This window comes from Corylus avellana, chromosome ca1 (assembly GCF_901000735.1).
Source record: "Corylus avellana chromosome ca1, CavTom2PMs-1.0".
Taxonomy (NCBI): domain Eukaryota; kingdom Viridiplantae; phylum Streptophyta; class Magnoliopsida; order Fagales; family Betulaceae; genus Corylus; species Corylus avellana.
Genome location: NC_081541.1, coordinates 6,694,532 through 6,712,497, shown reverse-complemented (window position 1 = coordinate 6,712,497; position 17,966 = coordinate 6,694,532). Strand labels below are relative to the sequence as shown.

The window sequence follows — 17,966 nt, the reverse complement described above, 5'->3', positions numbered from 1 at the left end:
CATATAGGCTACTGATTAATTATATGTATATGAAAAATGCTACACTTACTCTCACTTATTTACATAATTTTTTCATACTCATAAGTGGCTTTCAAACCACTATTAGATCTAAAAGCCACCTATGAATGTAAAAAAATTGTGTAAAAAAATGAGAATAAATGTAGCATTTCTCATTATTAAATGTTCAATTAATTACCAACTTCAATTTCACATGTCAGAATAACATCCAAATCAAGGTAAACTATCATAAGTGGAATTGCACACGATTTTCTTGTGTGGAATCCCATGTGACATAATTTATCAATTATTTAAAACAATGTTGATTCTCATAGACCTTTAGATCCTGTCATCCTGTGTGCATGTCGACAGTCGACAGCCTCCCAATTAAGGGTTACATACTATATAAAGGTCTTCATTGGAAGCATGTTTTTCCCAAGTATCCATTCAAACCAAAAACCTCAGCAAGCTTCATCGCTGAAGGCCTTCCATCAATGGATCTTTACCGTCTTGCTTCACTCGGCAAGGGAAACTTCACTCGACTGCTCCCATCTAAGACTCACATCTCATCATTCGTGAAATCCACAAGTGTTCCTCCTACTTTCCAATGCATGGCCACCACCCAAATCTCAACTCCTTCCAATATTGTTCGACGATCAGCAAATTACCAACCTCCCATTTGGCACTATGATTACATCCAGTCACTGACGAGTGTATATGTGGTATATATATATTTATTTATTTTTTTACGTTTTTTTTTAGTCTTATAAGTGCCCAGCTAGTTAATGAGAAAATTGAATTGCTAGGGGGGGTCATTCACCGGACGGATTGATAAGCTCAAAGGAGAAGTGAGGATGATGTTTAACAAAGTCGTGGATCCTTTAGAGAGATTTGAGCTGATTGATATCTTACAAAGACTTGGAATATCTTACCACTTTGATGATGAAATACAGAGGACCTTGGAAGGTATACACAATGCTAATCATGGTGGTGAAATGTGCAACAAGGAGAATATATACGCCACAGCTCTTGAATTTAGATTGCTAAGACAGCATGGATATAGTGTGCCTCAAGGTAAACAACTAATTATAGTAATCCATTCCTAGGGAGGCTTAATATTTAACCCACCATTTTTAGTTATTGATTGGCGGGCTTTGTTGATTGCAGAGATTTTTAATAGTTTCAAGAATGAGATGGGAAACTTCAAGGCATGCCTATGTGATGATATCGAGGGAATGCTATGCTTGTATGAAGCCTCATTCCTTTCGGTAGAAGACGAAAGTATAATGGAGGAAGCGAGAGAATTTGCAACCAAGCAACTTTCGAAGTACGTCAAGCAAAGCAAAGATCAAAATCTTACTGCTAGAGTGAACCATGCCCTAGAGCTTCCTCTGCATTGGAGGATGTCAAGGTTAGAAGCGAGGTGGTTCATTGATGTATATAGAAGCGGAGAATACATGAACCCTATATTGCTTGAGCTCGCAGAATTGGATTTCAACATGGTACAAGCAGCCCACCAAGAAGATCTAAAAGAAGCGTCAAGGTAAAACTTGAGGCACTGCATGCATTATTAAGATATGGTTTTAAAAAAGAATGATATAATTTTTTTTTAAAAAAGAAAAAAGACATATCATTTTGAATTAAGGCTTTGCTAATAGCCTATTTGGGATTGCATTTGAGAAATAGAGCTTTTAAGTCAAAAAATTCTTTTCGGCAAAAACTTCATTCTTAAGCTTTTGCTAAAAGTGCGTTTTGACCATATTTTTTGTTTTTTTTACTCTTAAAAGTGCTTTCAATTTTTTTTACTAAACGAGTAATTTTTTCATCAAATGAACTTTTTAAATGTTAAACACATTTTTAAGTCCCTTAAACAGGCCCTAAGATCTAGTGTCAAAGAAGTTTTGCTCAATCTCTTTGCTACTCTCTTTTGACAAATCTTAAGGTGCAATTGTGCAAAGAGCTTAAAAGGTTTCTGCCATGGAAAAACCATAAATACCATAAACTAAATATAAAAAGAAAAACCTAATATACACTGTTACAACAAGAAAAAATTGAACTAGAACCTTCCATTTTTTTTTTTTTTGATATAAGAACCTTGCAATTGGAAGTGTGACGAAGAGATAATAATCCTTAATTGCTTTGGCAAGACGTTTGAGGACATTTTCTTTGACAATGTGAGTTTCTTTCTCTCTTTCTCTCTTTATTATTATTTTTTTCTCTTTTTCCTTTATGTATGACAAGCACAATTTTAAACACTTTATTGGAATACTATTTTAAGCAAATTTTTTAATCTTCATAAATATTTAGCCAAAACATAAAAGATTATCAAATCATAAATACTTAGTCAAAAATAAAATATTATGTAGTCCAATTTGTGTATCTGTAAATATTATTAAAGAATAATAGAAAATTATTTTAAGCAAACTTTTGTTCTTTCATAAATACTTACCCAAAAATAAATGATAAACACATGTTTCACTTAAAGAGCTTAAAAGTGATAAACACACGTTTTACTAGAAAGAAATATTTGTTTCTAATATTTGTTTTACCTAATAGCAGTGAACCCTCTTAATTTGTTTCACATGAAGGTGGTGGAGGAGCATTGGCCTTGGCGAAAAGTTGAGCTTTGCTAGAGATAGGCTAATGGAGAGTTTCTTATGGACAGTGGGAAAAACATTTCAGCCTCAGTTTGGATCTTGTAGGAGAACGTTAACGAAGGTCAATGTACTAATAACAGCAATCGACGATATTTATGATGTATATGGTACTTTGGATGAGCTCGAGCTCTTCACCGATGCTATTGAGAGGTTCGTATTAATGCCAGTACACACCTCAAAATGCTTCATATATATATATATGGCTATCTTTGACATAAAGAAACTCTACTCTTTGTGATTCCAGATGGGATACCAATGCAATGGATCAGCTCCCATATTATATGAAGTTATGTTTTCTTTCTCTCCACAATTCAATCAATGAAATGGCGTTTGACATTCTTAAAGAAAAAGGATTCCACATCATTCAATACCTTAGAAAAGTGGTATGGACTGGACTTCTAAATTCATCATTATTTATCTTTAAAATACTTTTTTGTTTCATAAAAATGTGATGTGTTATAATAATTCCACAAATTCGTTGTTCTGCTTTAAACGTTTCAGTGGGTAGATCTATTGAAATCTTACTTGCTGGAAGCAAAGTGGTATTACAGCGGATATACACCAAGTCTTCAAGAATACATTGAGAATGCATGCATTTCAATAGCAGCACAAGTTATGCTAGTGCATGTTTATTTTTCTATCACAAATCCAATAACAAAGGAAGCTTTAGATTGCTTGGAAGAGTTCCCCAATATAATCCGTTGGTCAGCAGTGGTTTTACGACTTGCAGATGATCTTGGAACATCTAAGGTACATGCAAACCAAAGTACATATCCTAAGAGTTTCATCAAGAATACTTTTCCCTAACCATTCTTTATATATTTCCATGTTCTAAAACTGACCAGGATGAGTTAGAGAGAGGTGATGTTCCAAAATCAATCCAGTGTTATATGAATGAAACTGGTGCAAGTGAAGAAGATGCCCGTGAGCACATAAGGTCTTTGATTAGTGAAACATGGAACAAGATGAATGAAGAAGCTAGAGCTGCAAGTTCTCCATTCTCTCGAACATTTATTGAAATTATAATGAACCTTGCAAGGACAGCTCAGTGCATATACCTGCACGGGGATGGTCATGGTGTTGAAGACCGTGAAACTAAGGACAATGTATTATCATTAATTATTCATCCCATTCCTCTACATAGAGATCAACATGCATGAAGCTACTAGAGACTCAACCTTAGCAATGGTCTAGTGTGTAGAGTTATCTTATTTCTATAATGTTTAGCACTTTTTTCTTTCATTAGGGTTAGAAGTCTTAAGGTATCTTAGAAGATGACGTCAGGTTTGTTTAGGAGAAGTTGAATTCTATTTTTATTTATCTTGTCTGTGTGTTTTTTTTTTTCTTCTTAAATTAAAGATGGTTGAGTCTGAATAAAAGGAGATGAGACATATTATTACCAAACGATTGTCTTTTGCATTGAGGTTTTGGTTTAGCTCAACACATGCAAAATATATGCATGTCATATGTTGAAACTAAATGTCCCACAACAAAGATGAATTCTACACGTCGTTTGGAAACAAATTAAAAGCCGAAGTGAGAAGAACGGTTTTATAAATAATAAATATTTGAACTAAAAATTAAAATTAATATTTAAATATAAAAAAGCTCCACTTAAATAGAAGATTTTTGCTGTGGGCATACATTTGAGGCCTATGGTCTTAGATTTGAAGCTAGTGCTATAGTTTTCTCATGTGAAAATCCTTCTCAGCTGGCTAATTAAGCTGAAGCCTGAGATAATAGGTGGTGATGGAGAGCAAAACTTTGAATTGCCATTTGCCAACCCTATCTCCGACTGATGGTGACGAAGAAAAGCGACCCGCGCGCCTTTCAACTATGATATTATTGAGCCCCCACCACTATTACATGCAGTGCAGCTAACGCGGTGGGTTTAATTCTAGTTTATACGCAACCAAAACGTGGATATCTACAACATAAATAATTGATTCTTGCCTACTAATTATTTCAATTATTTCAACTAAAGCTTGGAAGATGAATGAGACAGATCATCGTGATTAAAGCTCTAAAGCTTTAATAATTGGGCCCTAAAGCTTTTATTTTTATTTTTTTATTTTTTGATAATTTATTCTCAATTAACCATGAAAAAAAATGCTTGTCTGCTAAAGTCTGAGATCTTACCTCAATTCACATATATATCAAGATAAAGCCTATCTATTAGATTTTAGGGCCACACTAGGATATTGTCCACAATATTTTATGAACAAATCGTTTTAGTCCAAATGTAGTACTGTTGGAGATATTTTATTTTATTTAAGTTGGTATTCTTGTCAACATATTCTTGAAAAAGACTTCCTTTTTTATTTTATTATTATTTTTTTTTGTATTCTTAGATTAGTTACATTATTATGGTAAGCCCTAAAAAGAGATCAGTCTTACATGGGAAAGAGATAAAGAGGAATATCAAAGAATTGAATCTATAATTGCCCCATTTGGATTTAACTGTTAATTGTAATTGAAAATAATACTTGGGTGATGCACTTTTGTATTTCTCTCTCAAAATGTTTTAAACTTACTTCTTCTTTTTCTTTTTATTTATTTATTTTTATTTAATACATGTTAGATTTTATTTTATTTTATTTTTTGTAAAATTGACAAGGATGAACGTCGTCCGGAAAAACAACAACAACCATGTAATGTGCCTTAGAAGTTAGAATACGTCTTCTTCCTTCAAAGACCACAACTTCGCACCAGCATGCGCACTACTCAAAGTGGAGTAATGTTATAAGTCTTCATAGAATTATCTTAGAGTCCTCCCAAATGTGATGTGACTTTTAAAATTACCGTTGAATTTGAGATGTGATGTATATATAGAGTTATCCTAGTGCCTTAGAAGTTAGAATACGTCTTCTTCCTTCAAAGACCGCAACTTCGTACCAGCATGCACACTACTCAAAGTGGAGTAATGTTATAAGTCTTCTTATAGTTATCCTAGAGTCCTCTCAAATGTGATTTGACTTTTAAAATTACCGTTGAATTTAAGATATGACGTGACTTTTAAAATTACCGTTGAATTTGAGATGTGATGTATTGAACTTTGATCTATTGATGATTTTAAAAGTCACATCACATTTGGGAGGACTCTAAGAACCTCAAAGTGTCCTATCCTTTGGATCTGACTTTGACTTGGTTGAACAATTAATTTCTCTTCTAAAGCTGAGTGCATGGAATATGTAATCAAATATATATATATATATATATTGTGTATTCTTTGAGTTTGGGACGACATCATTTCAACAGTGAATGACGTCTATGATATGACATCGTCCATTGTTGAAATGGGACGACGTCGTTTCAAGAGGGAACAACACCTCCCAAAGGCTTTGTTCACTATTTGAACGATGCCTCGTTTTTTAGAGGCGTCATTCAAATAGTGAACAACGCACGCCTCTTGGCCTCTTTAGGGCATTGTTAATTTTCTCTTTTTTTTGTAGTGAGATCGTGACAAGGTTGGGATTTTTTGTTGGAGCATTCACACCCCGCTGGTCAAAGGATAATTTGACTAATATATCAAGACTCAAATTTGGGTGAAAATGCAACTGCATTCGCGCGGCTCACTATTTTAGTCCAAAAATTGATGAGTTGTGGTGACAATTGTAGCTCGATCAATAAAAGTAAAAATATAATAAAATAAAAAAGTTTTTTTAACTCTTGATAAGACATGTACGTACATGACTTTAAAATGTTGCAAGCACTTTGAAAGAAAATGAATATTTAAATAAAATAGTGAAAGTTAATAATTAAAATAAAATAAAAAAATGAAATGTAAGTATTTTTTTAAAAAAAGTTGGTAACTAAAAATGGAAACAAAAGTTTAGCTTCCTCGTGTGGAAATTCCTTGCTAGATATTGCCGCACGTGATTTGTATTAAAGACGACAAGTAAATATCCAAATACCCTTATAACGACGTTTCCCAACTTCATCTCACATGTCAGAATAATATCAACATGCAATTGGTGATGACTCGATCTACCATTGTGGAATGGAATCAAACACGACTTTCTTGCCCGGAATCCCATGTGACATAATTCATCAATTATTTAAAACCATGTTGATTATAATTACCCATAAAGATCGACCTTCAATAAGAAGGGAGCTGAGATGATAAATAAAGCAGGTGACTCTATTTGACTACTTTTATAACATATATATTAAAATGGTACTAAAGCAGGTGACTAGGTTTACCGCATTTATACATATTATTATATCACAACAAATTAAGCCTGAAAATTACATTTGAGGAGCACATGCAATATTAGTGACACAAGGATATGCTCCACATGAAATTATATTTTATGGACGATCGTTTTAGCCCGCATGAACTGATGATGTTGGAGATATTTCCCAAACAAAATATAATCATGCATGCATATGTAACACGTGGTATGTTATGGGTATTATATAAAGGTATTCATTGCAAGCATATTTTTCCCAAGTTTCCATCCATTCAATCCAAAAACCACAGCAATTAAGCTTCATCACTGAAAGCCTAGCTTCCATCAATGGATCTTTACCGTCTTGCTTCACTCGGCAATTGCAACTTCACTCCACAACTGCTCCCATCTAAAAGTCCCATCTCATCATTCGTGAAATCCACAAGTGTTCCTCCTACTTTCGTATGCATGGCCACCACCCAAATCTCAACTACTTCCAATATTGTTCGGCGATCAGCAAATTACCAACCTCCCATTTGGCACTATGATTACATCCAGTCACTCACAAGTGTATATGTGGTATATATATATTATTTTTATTATTTTTATTTTTATTTTTTTACCTTTTTTTTTTCTTTTTACTTTAGTCTTATTGAGGTGGTTGTAAACATCTTAGTGCCAAGCTAATGAGAAAATTGAAATATTGGTAGGGAGAGTCATTCACCGGACGAATTGATAAGCTGAAGGGAGAAGTGAGGATGATGTTTAACAAAGTTGTGGATCCTTTAGAGAGACTTGAGCTGCTTGATATCTTGCAAAGACTTGGAATATCTTACCACTTTGATGATGAAATACAGAGGACCTTGGAAGGTATAAACAATGCTAATCATGGTGGTGAATTGTGCAACAAGGAGAATATATACGACACAGCTCTTGAATTTAGATTGCTAAGACAGCATGGGTATAGTGTGCCTCAAGGTAAACAACTTATAGTAATCCTCGGGTTTGTAAGGCTTTACATGCATATGTGGCAATAACTCCATACACATCGCAATTACTAACCGTTATTCATGCCGTTAGTGCGGATATTGAATTTAGTTATTAACCTCTATTTGCATGTTAGAGGTGTGAATTGCATTTTGAGCCTATTTTAGTCTTTTAGGCCTTTTTTGACCCTCTATTAAGGCATATTTTAAACTATTTTAAAAATTTTTTAGTCTCTTTTTAGTGTTTTGGGCAAGTTTTAGTGTTTTTTTAAGCCCTAGTGTTTTAGATGAAATTCATATCTTGATTCCAGGTTCTAGCTTAAAAATAACAAAGAAAATACAAACATTTCAGGAAGAGTACATTCAAAAAATACAAACATACAAATTACAAAGTGCAGTTGATGAATTTGTTATATATAAGGGTATATGGATGCGATTATTAACCGTGTCCGCATATGTACATAACGGTTAGTTGCAGTTAATAACTGCCCTCATGTACAACTTTATTAACTTATCATTTTAGTTATTGACTGGTGGGTTTTGTTGATTGCAGAGATTTTTAATAGTTTCAAGAATGAGATGGGGAACTTCAAGGCATGCCTATGTGATGATATCGAGGGAATGTTATGCTTGTACGAAGCCTCGTTCCTTTCGGTAGAAGGCGAAGGTGTCTTGGAGGAAGCAAGAGATTTTGCAACCAAGCAACTCTCAAAGTATGTCAGGGAAAGCAAAGATCAAAATCTTACTGCTATAGTGAACCATGCCCTGGAGCTTCCTCTTCATTGGAGGATGTTAAGGTTGGAAGCAAGGTGGTTCATTGATGTATACAGAAGTAGCAGACAAGACATGAACCCTATCTTGCTTGAGCTCGCAGAGCTGGATTTCAATATGGTACAAGCAGCCCACCAAGAAGATCTAAAAGAAGTGTCGAGGTAAAACTTAAGGCACTGCATGCAATAATGATGAGCAGTACAATTTAAATCAAATATCATGCTACATGAAAAAAATAGATAACTAAATAAATTATAGCCTAAAAATTAAGCTAGTAATTGACTTATACCCAATTCGAAAGTTAAGAAAATGAATTGATATGATTTCAAACAAGATATTTGTTCAATCACAACTTGTCCACCGGATATGAAATGATAAATTTAATCCTATTGAAATGGGAGGTAAATGAGGAGATATGCTAAATTTGAACTTTTGCTCTGATACTATGTTAAGCAAATAAAAAATAGTAAATTTAATCATTTAAGTTATATTATAACAATATTAATTTTTTTTGGTTCATATAAAGGTGGTGGATGAGCACTGGTCTTGGAGGAAAGTTGAGCTTTGCGAGGGATAGGCTCATGGTGAACTTCTTATGGACAGTGGGATTTACATTTCAGCCTCAGTTTGGATATTGCAGGAGAATGTTAACAAAGATCAATGTACTAATAACAATAATAGATGATATTTATGATGTATATGGCACAATGGATGAACTTGAGCTCTTTACGGATGCTGTTGAGAGGTTCGTATATATTAATGGCAATACTATAGCTCAAATGCTTTTTATATGTCCATTTCTAACATAAGAACTTATACTCTTTGTGATTCCAGATGGGATATCAATGCAATGGATCAGCTCCCATATTATATGAAGTTATGTTTTCTTGCTCTCCACAATTCAATTAATGAAATGGCGTTTGACATCCTTAAAGAACAAGGATTCCACGTTGTTCGGTACCTTAGAAAAGTGGTATGCATGGACTGGACTTCTAAATTCATCCTTATTTATCTTTCACAATTTTTTTTTTTAATAAATAAGATTATAATTCCACAAATTCATTGTTCCACTATAAATGTTTCAGTGGGCAGATTTATGTAAATCTTATTTGTTGGAGGCAAAGTGGTACCACAGCGGATATAAACCAAGCCTTCAAGAATATATTCAAAACGCATGGATTTCGTCCTCAGGACCAGTTATACTAGGGCATGCTTATTTTTTTGTCACAAATCCCGTAACAAAGGAAGCCTTGGAATGCTTGGAAGAGTACCCCGACATAATCCGTTGGTCATCAACTAATTTACGACTTGCAGATGATCTTGAAACATCTAAGGTATGCAAACCAAACTATCCTAACTAGAGTTTCATCAAGAATGTTTTTTGAATGCTTTACACGAAGATAGCCTAGCATTCTCATATTAATATACGTGTGTCTGTTTTGAAACTCAGGATGAGTTAGAGAGAGGTGATGTTCCTAAATCCCTTCAGTGTTACATGAATGAAACTGGTGCAAGTGAAGAAGATGCCCGTGAGCACATAAAGTCTTTGATTAGTGCAACGTGGAAGAAGTTGAATGGAGAAGTAGCAACGAGTTCTCCCTTCTCTCAAACTTTTATTGAAATCACAATGAACCTTGTAAGGATGGCTCAGTGCATATACCTACACGGGGATGGGCATGGTGTTCATCAAGATGGTGAAACTAAGGACAACATATTATCATTATTTATTCATCCCATTCCCCCCCACACACAAAGATCAACATGAAGACCACTAGAGACTCAACCTTAGACAAAGTCTAATGTTTGGGGTTATCTTATATATTTCTCATATTTCTCTAATGTTGAGCACTTTATCTTTCATTAGGGTTAGAAGTCTGAAGCGGTGGGTAATAAGGTATATATATACCAAATGGCCATTTGGTTTCTTTACGAGAAGTTGAATTGTATCTTTATTTATCATATACTTTAATTAGAGATATTGGGCCAGAATAAAAGGAGATGAGACGTATTATTCCCAAACAATTGTGTTTTTCACTGAGGCATATATAGGGTTAACTCGTATATATATAACCCTATACAAATTGTTGATACGATGGTTCTAAGATTTGTATAAAGACAATGCGTCCATGTCTAAGCAGATGTATAGATTGGGATGAGAAGTACAATCTAATTTTATCTTTATTCTTTATTCTTTATATTTCACTATTTCAGTGATTTAAATAAGCTACAGGCAATTAAGTATTTGCCAAATATGCTTCTTAATTCTTACAAATATGAGTTCAAAATAAAAGATGTAAACGAGAGTGCCCATTTTTTCTTTCCAATTTTATAAGAAGTCTCCAAATTGACATAATTATAATGACTTACAAGAATCTTGCATGAGATATGAATTTTAAAAAAGTAATGTTACTCTTCACATTCCGTTGTCACACTCTTAATTACCGGCTGATGTGACATATAACATATCACATCAGCCATGATAAACGAGCATAAAAAGTAACATTAACTGTGATAGCTAGAGCATGATGAGTCGGTGGATTAGTGAGTGATAGCTTTGGTTTTGGGCGTTAACGATTAATAGAATTTGAACAAACTCTGATTACAATTGTCTCTCACACTTTATTACATTGGAGACTTCTCCATTCATTTTAGTAAAGGCATTATGATTGTAGGGGTAAGGTCTATGCAACTTGTAGTACCACGGTACAACAGATGTTGGAACCTGCCGTTGCTGAAGCCATGGCCAACCTGTATGCCATGTTGCTGGGGAAAGAACTTGGTGGTGAGGGCATTATATTGGAAGGGTATTGATGCGCTGCAAATTATAAGCGCAATCAATTCGATGAACACATGCAAAAGCACCTATGGCCATTTTGTGGAAGATATTAAGGCTGGTCTACAGACTATGGGAAATTCTTGCGAAATGCATACTCGACGGGACGCTAATTACGCCACTTACGGGTTAGCACAAGATGCTACCAAGCATGTCATAGATTATTTTTAGAGGAAAGAAATTCCCCCAAGTATCTGTAGTATTGTAAGGAGAGAGGAATTTATTCCATCTCTATGAGTGAACGTTTAATGAGGTTTTTTTAATAAGAATCCCAAATTTCTTTTTTTAAAAAAATAAAAATAAAAATTGAGACATTCTTACATGTGTATTAAATAACAATTAAATAAAACTACATTAATTGAGGCTATTCATTTTCTGTAACTTTTTTTTTTGTTTTTTTTGTTTTTTTGTTTTTTTTTGTTTTTGAAGGAATATATAGATATTTATTGATTCAAAAATATCCAAAGAAGATCACACAAGAACAAGAGATTGTTCCCTTCTTACAATATCACCAACGGTTGGAGGGGTATCCCCCAACTAAGTAGAGAAAATGACATGGGTAGTAACCAATTTTGCAAGCACATGCGCAGCATTATCGGCATCCCTCAAAACATGTAAAAATCTAGCATTCTCTACACCACGTAGCTCTAAATTTATACCTTCTATAAATTGTCCATAGCTACTAAAACACGGTCCTTTTGAGTCAATCGCCTTGATAACTTGCATGGCATCACCTTCAAAGAGAACATTATTAAAACCCATTTCTTTGCTAAAGAGGACGGCATGCAAAAGCAGCCATGGATTCTGCTGTAATGGGATCTGTTATAGCTTCATGGGTTATACTGCGTGCAGCCAAAAATTTCCCCGTCGAGTCCCTTGCAATGAGACCCAACCCAACTCTCTTTTCCTTCACGTTCACTGCATCCCAGTTCATCTTCACCATGTTTGCTGGTGGGGGTTGCCACTTAGCAATGGCACATTCCAAGTCATGAGTCCTTTGTGTTAGGGGTGAACACCAATTTCAGATGCTCAGCGGAATTAATCTACCCCTCTTTGTGCAAATTAAATAGTAACACAATAGCAAAATAATAATCAAGCAAACCCACAAGCAAGACACCAAGATTTTTACGTGGAAAACCCTCCAATGCGAAGGTAAAAACCACGGGACCTAGTCCAGTTAAATCTTCCACTATCAACAATAATGAGTTTACAATTTGTCTTCCCTAGAAAAATATCTAGAGGTTATCACCACATCAAGAATACATGCATTCTTGGATTAAACATAAATTCATCACCCTAAAGTGGATTCCAACAAGAATAAAGAAAGATCTCACCAAGTAGGTATTAGCAACCAAGCGATTGGAGAGGAATTCCAACGATCGACACCAGTCAATACGTAGCACTCGTCGTCAGGAGCAACACTCTAAAATTGCATCAAGATCGAACCACAAACGACCTTCCAATCTCTGACGGATGTTCTTCTTTTTCTTTTTCTTTTTCTCCCTGCGCCGCACGCTTCTTTCTTTCTTCTCTCGTTTTTTTTTTTCTGAAAGAAAAAGATATGTATATATATAGCACACAAAGGGTTTGAAGCCCTTTGTGTTTCCTGCCACGTGGGTTGGTCCCCACATAAAGAGGGACCACCCAACAAATCTCCCCCTCCCGATTATGTGGGGGGCTCCACCAAGCCCGCCGCGCTTCTGCAAATTTCAAGCTTTTGCATAGGCAACGATTTAGTCATCATATCTGACCCATTATCATCAGTATGGATTTTCTCAATCTGTAACAGCTTATCCTCCAGTGCATCACGAATCCAATGACACTTAACATCAATATGTTTCGATCTTGAATGGAAAGTTGAATTCTTACTGAGATGGATGGCACTCTGACTGTCACAGTAAAGCACATACCTCTCTTGCTGTAAACCCAATTCTTGTAAGAACTTTTTCATCCATAACAATTCTTTGGCCGCTTCAGTGATAGCAATGTACTCTGCCTCTGTGGTAGACAAAGCAACACACTTCTGCAATCTGGACTGCCATGACACTGCTCCCCCTGAATAAGTAATCAGGTACCCTGAAGTAGATTTTCTAGAATCAATATCCCCAGCCATATCTGCATCTGTAAACCCATCAAGCACCTGTTGACCACTGCCGAAGCACAAACATACTCTCGAAGTACCTCTGAGATACCTGAGAATCCATTTCACAGCTGCCCAATGTTCTTTGCCAGGATTAGAAAGGAACCGACTAACAACTCCAACTGCATGAGCGATATCAGGCCTCGTACACACCATGGCGTACATCAAGCTACCCACGGCTGATGCGTAAGGCACTTTCTTCATTTCATCTTTTTCTTTCTCACTTGTAGGACTTTGCTTTGAACTCAACTTCAAATGACCTGCAAGTGTAGAGCTCACCGGTTTTGCCTTGCTCATGTTGAACCTGTCCAATACCTTCTCGATATAACTCTCTTGTGATAGCCACAATTTTCCTTTCTTCCTATCACGAGAGATCTTCATACCAAGGATATGCTTTGCGGGTCCCAAGTCCTTCATAGCAAAGGACTTACTCAATTCTTTCTTCAATCTGTCAATTTTACTAGTGTCACGACAAACAATCAACATGTCGTCCACATATAGCAAGAGAATAATAAATTCTCCATCAGAGAATTTCTTCACAAACACACAATGATCTGCTGTAGTTCTCTCATACCCATGATCAACCATAAAAGAATCAAACTTCTTATACCACTGTCTCGGTGCCTGCTTGAGTCCGTACAAGCTCTTTTTCAACCGACACACTAAGTGTTCTTTGCCTTTAGCTGTGAACCCCTCTGGTTGCTCCATATAAATTTCCTCCTCCAAGTCACCATGAAGGAAAGCAGTCTTCACATCAAGCTGTTCGATCTCCAAATTCATTTTGGCAGCCAAACTCAAAACAACTCTGATAGAAGACATCTTTACCACGGGTGAGAAAATTTCATCAAAATCAATGCCCTTCTTTTGACCGAACCCCTTTACAACTAGTCGCGCCTTGTACCTTGGCTGTGATCTGTTTGGTTCAATCTTGCATCTGAACACCCATTTGTTCTTGAGTGCTCTCTTGCCCTTAGGCAGTTCCACCAAATCATATGTGTGATTCTCATGCAAGGATTTCATCTCGTCTTGCATGGCTTCTAACCATTGATTTTTCTGGTCATGTAGCATAACCTCTTGATAACTTTCTGGCTCTCCCCCATCAGAAAGTAGCACATACTCATTGACTGAATACGTTCTGGAAGGCTGTCGGTTTCTGGTAGATCTTCTCAACTGAATCTCAGCGGCTGGTTCTGAAGAAGCTTGCTCTAGATGCTCTTCTGACTCCACATTATCAATTGTAGGCTCACCATTTTCACCAACTGTATCAACCTGTTCTTCTTGTACATCTCCCATGTGTTCATCATGCATCACACAAGGAGGAATAACTGGATCCAAATCAACACGGTATTCACTCAGAGACTCTGCCTTTTTCTGATCCAAGTCTTCAATGGTTTGATCTTCAAAGAATACGACATCTCTGCTTCGTATGATTTTCTTATTAACTGGATCCCACAGTCTGTAACCAAACTCCTCATGCCCATAACCCATGAAGATACATTGCTTGACTTTGCTATCAAGCTTTAACCTCTCATCTCTAGGAATATGGACGAATGCCCTGCAGCCAAACACTCTCAAGTGCTCAAAAGAAACATCTTTCCCTGTCCAAACCCTTTGAGGAATGTCACCATCCAAAGGAACTGAAGGAGAAAGATTTATCAAGTCAACTGCTGTCCTCATTGCCTCACCCCAAAAATGTTTAGGCAATTTTGCATGAGAGAGCATACACCTGATTCTCTCACAGATGGTTCTGTTCATTCTCTCTGCTACTCCATTATGCTGCGGAGTCTTGGGTACAGTTTTCTCAAGCCTGATCCCATGGCTTTTGCAATACTCTTCAAACGGTCCTCTGTATTCACCACCATTGTCTGCACGGACGCATTTTAACTGCCTTCCAGTTTCTCTTTCAACCTTCATATGAAAGACTTTGAACACACCCAATACCTGATCTTTGGTTTTCAAAGCAAACACCCATACCTTTCTAGAGTGGTCATCAATAAAAGTTACATAATAAAGTGCACCACCTAGAGTTTTAGTGTTCATAGTGCAGACATCAGTGTGAACTAAATCAAGAATATTAGACTTTCTTGATGAAGAAGATTTTTGAAATGAAACTCTTCTTTGTTTTCCAACAAGACAATGAGTACAGGGCGTTAGTGACGTACCTTTATTATTAGGTAGGAGCTGTTCCTTGGCGAGAATCTGAAGTCCCTTCTCACTCATGTGACCAAGCCTCTTGTGCCATAGCTCAGTGGAGTTTTCATTCTCAACAACAATCGCATCTCCCTTGACTAGTCTTGCAGCTGTCTTGTAGAGAGTGTTGGTCTTCTTTCCCCTGGCTAAGATAAGAGAACCCTTGCTCAGTTTCCACTGTCCACCTCCAAGGTAATTGTGGTAGCCTTCATCATCAAGTTTCCCAATAGAAATCAAGTTGAAGCGCATTTCAGGAACATGTCTGACATCCTTGAGAATCAATTTGCACCCAATGCTGGTTTCTAGCTGTATATCTCCCATGCCCACAACTTTACACTTTGCTTCATTTCCCATCCTAACCCAACCAAAATCGCCACTGGTGTAGGAAGAGAAGAAATCTCTATGTGGAGTAATATGAAAAGATGCTGCTGTATCAACTACCCACGTAGATTCATCACATGCGAGATTAGCATAAGCTTCATCAAAAGCAAATACCACATCACCATCAGATGCAACTGCTGCAGTGTCTTTTTCTTCTTGACGTTCTTCGTCTTTTCCTTTCAACTGTTCCCTCTTAAACTTTCTGCAATCTCTTCTTATATGCCCAGGCTTGCCACAGTGAAAACATTTTATGTCCATTTTTGAATAGGACTTTCCTCTTGACTTGTCACGACTGTCATACCTGTGAGGTTTTCTGCTTTTACTTCTCCCCCGCCTTTCTATAACAAGTGCCTCTGAATGAGAAGAAATACCTTGCTCTTTCCTTCTTGCCTCTTCATTGAACATGCTGTCTTTTACCATACCCATAGTTATCACACCATTGGGAGCCGAATTACTGAGTGACACCACCAAGGTTTCCCAACTGTCTGGCAAAGAACTCAACACAAGTAATGCTTGCACCTCATCATCTAGTGCAAGTTTCATGGTAGACAACTCGTTCAACATTCCCTGAAAATTACTCAGATGCTCCGTAACACTATGCCCATCTTTGTACTTCAAATTCACAAGCCTTCTTATCACAAAGGCTTTGTTTTGAGCAGTCTTTCGTTCATAAAGACTCTCTAACTTCTGCCAAAGACCATATGCATCAACTTCTTTGGCTACGTGATGAAAGACACTTTGATCAACCCACTGCCTAATATATCCAACGGCTTTCCTATTCAATTTCTTCCAATCATCGTTGGTTGCAGCAGCTGGTTTGACACCTTTCAACTCAATGGGGTCAAACAATTCTTTGCAATACAAAATATCTTCCATCCTAGTCTTCCAAATTGAATAATTGGAAGCTGTGAGTTTAACCATGCTATTAGATGACTCTTCCATTTAATTCACACAAGAACTCCACACGAACAATGAACCAAAGGCTCTGATACCACTTTGTTAGGGGTGAACACCAAATTCAGATGCTCAGCGGAATTAATCTACCCCTCTTTGTGCAAATTAAATAGTAAAACAATAGCAAAATAATAATCAAGCAAATCCACAAGCAAGACACCAAGATTTTTACGTGGAAAACCCTCCAATGCGAAAGTAAAAACCACGGGACCTAGTCCAGTTAAATCTTCCACTATCAACAATAATGAGTTTACAATTTGTCTTCCCTAGAGAAATATCTAGAGGTTATCACCACATCAGAATACATGCATTCTTGGATTAAACATAAATTCATCACCCTAAAGTGGATTCCAACAATAATAAAGAAAGATCTCACCAAGTAGGTATTAGCAACCAAGTGATTGGAGAGGAATTCCAACGATCGACACCAGTCAATACGTAGCACTCGTCGTCAGGAGCAACACTCTAAAATTGCATCAAGATCGAACCACAAACGACCTTCCAATCTCTGACGGATGTTCTTCTTTTTCTTTTTCTTTTTCTCCCTGCGCCGCACGCTTCTTTCTTTCTTCTCTCGTTTTTTTTTTTCTGAAAGAAAAAGATATGTATATATATAGCACACAAAGGGTTTTAAGCCCTTTGTGTTTCCTGCCACGTGGGTTGGTCCCCACATAAAGAGGGACCACCCAACAATTTGTGCTGAGTTGCCATCATTCACCCGATGGTACTCTTCCAAAGCAAATTGTGCCTCTCGCAGGAGCTGGTTTGGATGGAGGAAAGGATCTCCATGTACCACAGCATTCCTTCGCAGCCAAATGCGTCGAGTAGTAACAGCAAAAAGCTCCATTTTAGTCCTATCACAGCACTCCAACAAATTCCCAAAAA

The 17,966-nt window shown here is 36.6% G+C and overlaps 2 protein-coding genes across 2 annotated transcripts; both read left to right on the top strand.

Moving 5' to 3' along the window:
• The first annotated feature begins 491 nt into the window (after positions 1–491).
• Positions 492–3,814, top strand: LOC132167254 (myrcene synthase, chloroplastic-like). Its single transcript, XM_059578165.1, has 7 exons — positions 492–719; positions 804–1,071; positions 1,165–1,540; positions 2,586–2,804; positions 2,899–3,037; positions 3,156–3,404; positions 3,500–3,814. Exons 1-7 carry the CDS (start codon positions 492–494, stop codon positions 3,812–3,814), a joined length of 1,794 nt encoding a protein of 597 aa, XP_059434148.1.
• Positions 3,815–7,131: 3,317 nt separating this feature from the next.
• On the top strand, positions 7,132–10,516 carry LOC132166905 (myrcene synthase, chloroplastic-like). Its single transcript, XM_059577761.1, has 7 exons — positions 7,132–7,405; positions 7,537–7,804; positions 8,366–8,744; positions 9,110–9,328; positions 9,418–9,556; positions 9,669–9,917; positions 10,034–10,516. The coding sequence occupies exons 1-7, from the start codon at positions 7,175–7,177 to the stop codon at positions 10,346–10,348; spliced, it is 1,800 nt and encodes a 599-aa protein (XP_059433744.1). The 5' UTR covers positions 7,132–7,174; the 3' UTR covers positions 10,349–10,516.
• Positions 10,517–17,966: the final 7,450 nt, after the last annotated feature.

What these genes read in the sequence shown, in the direction of transcription:
- LOC132167254 (XM_059578165.1), top strand. Translation starts at nt 492, where the DNA reads ATGGATCTTTACCGTCTTGCTTCACTCGGCAAGGGAAACTTCACTCGA. An exon ending in CACTGACGAGTGTATATGTG is followed by an intron (nt 720 to 803) that starts GTATATATATAT and finishes TTGAATTGCTAG; the next exon opens with GGGGGGTCATTCACCGGACG. An exon ending in TTCAATACCTTAGAAAAGTG is followed by an intron (nt 3,038 to 3,155) that starts GTATGGACTGGA and finishes TAAACGTTTCAG; the next exon opens with TGGGTAGATCTATTGAAATC.
- LOC132166905 (XM_059577761.1), top strand. Translation starts at nt 7,175, where the DNA reads ATGGATCTTTACCGTCTTGCTTCACTCGGCAATTGCAACTTCACTCCA. An exon ending in TGGGTATAGTGTGCCTCAAG is followed by an intron (nt 7,805 to 8,365) that starts GTAAACAACTTA and finishes TGTTGATTGCAG; the next exon opens with AGATTTTTAATAGTTTCAAG. An exon ending in TTTACGGATGCTGTTGAGAG is followed by an intron (nt 9,329 to 9,417) that starts GTTCGTATATAT and finishes TTGTGATTCCAG; the next exon opens with ATGGGATATCAATGCAATGG.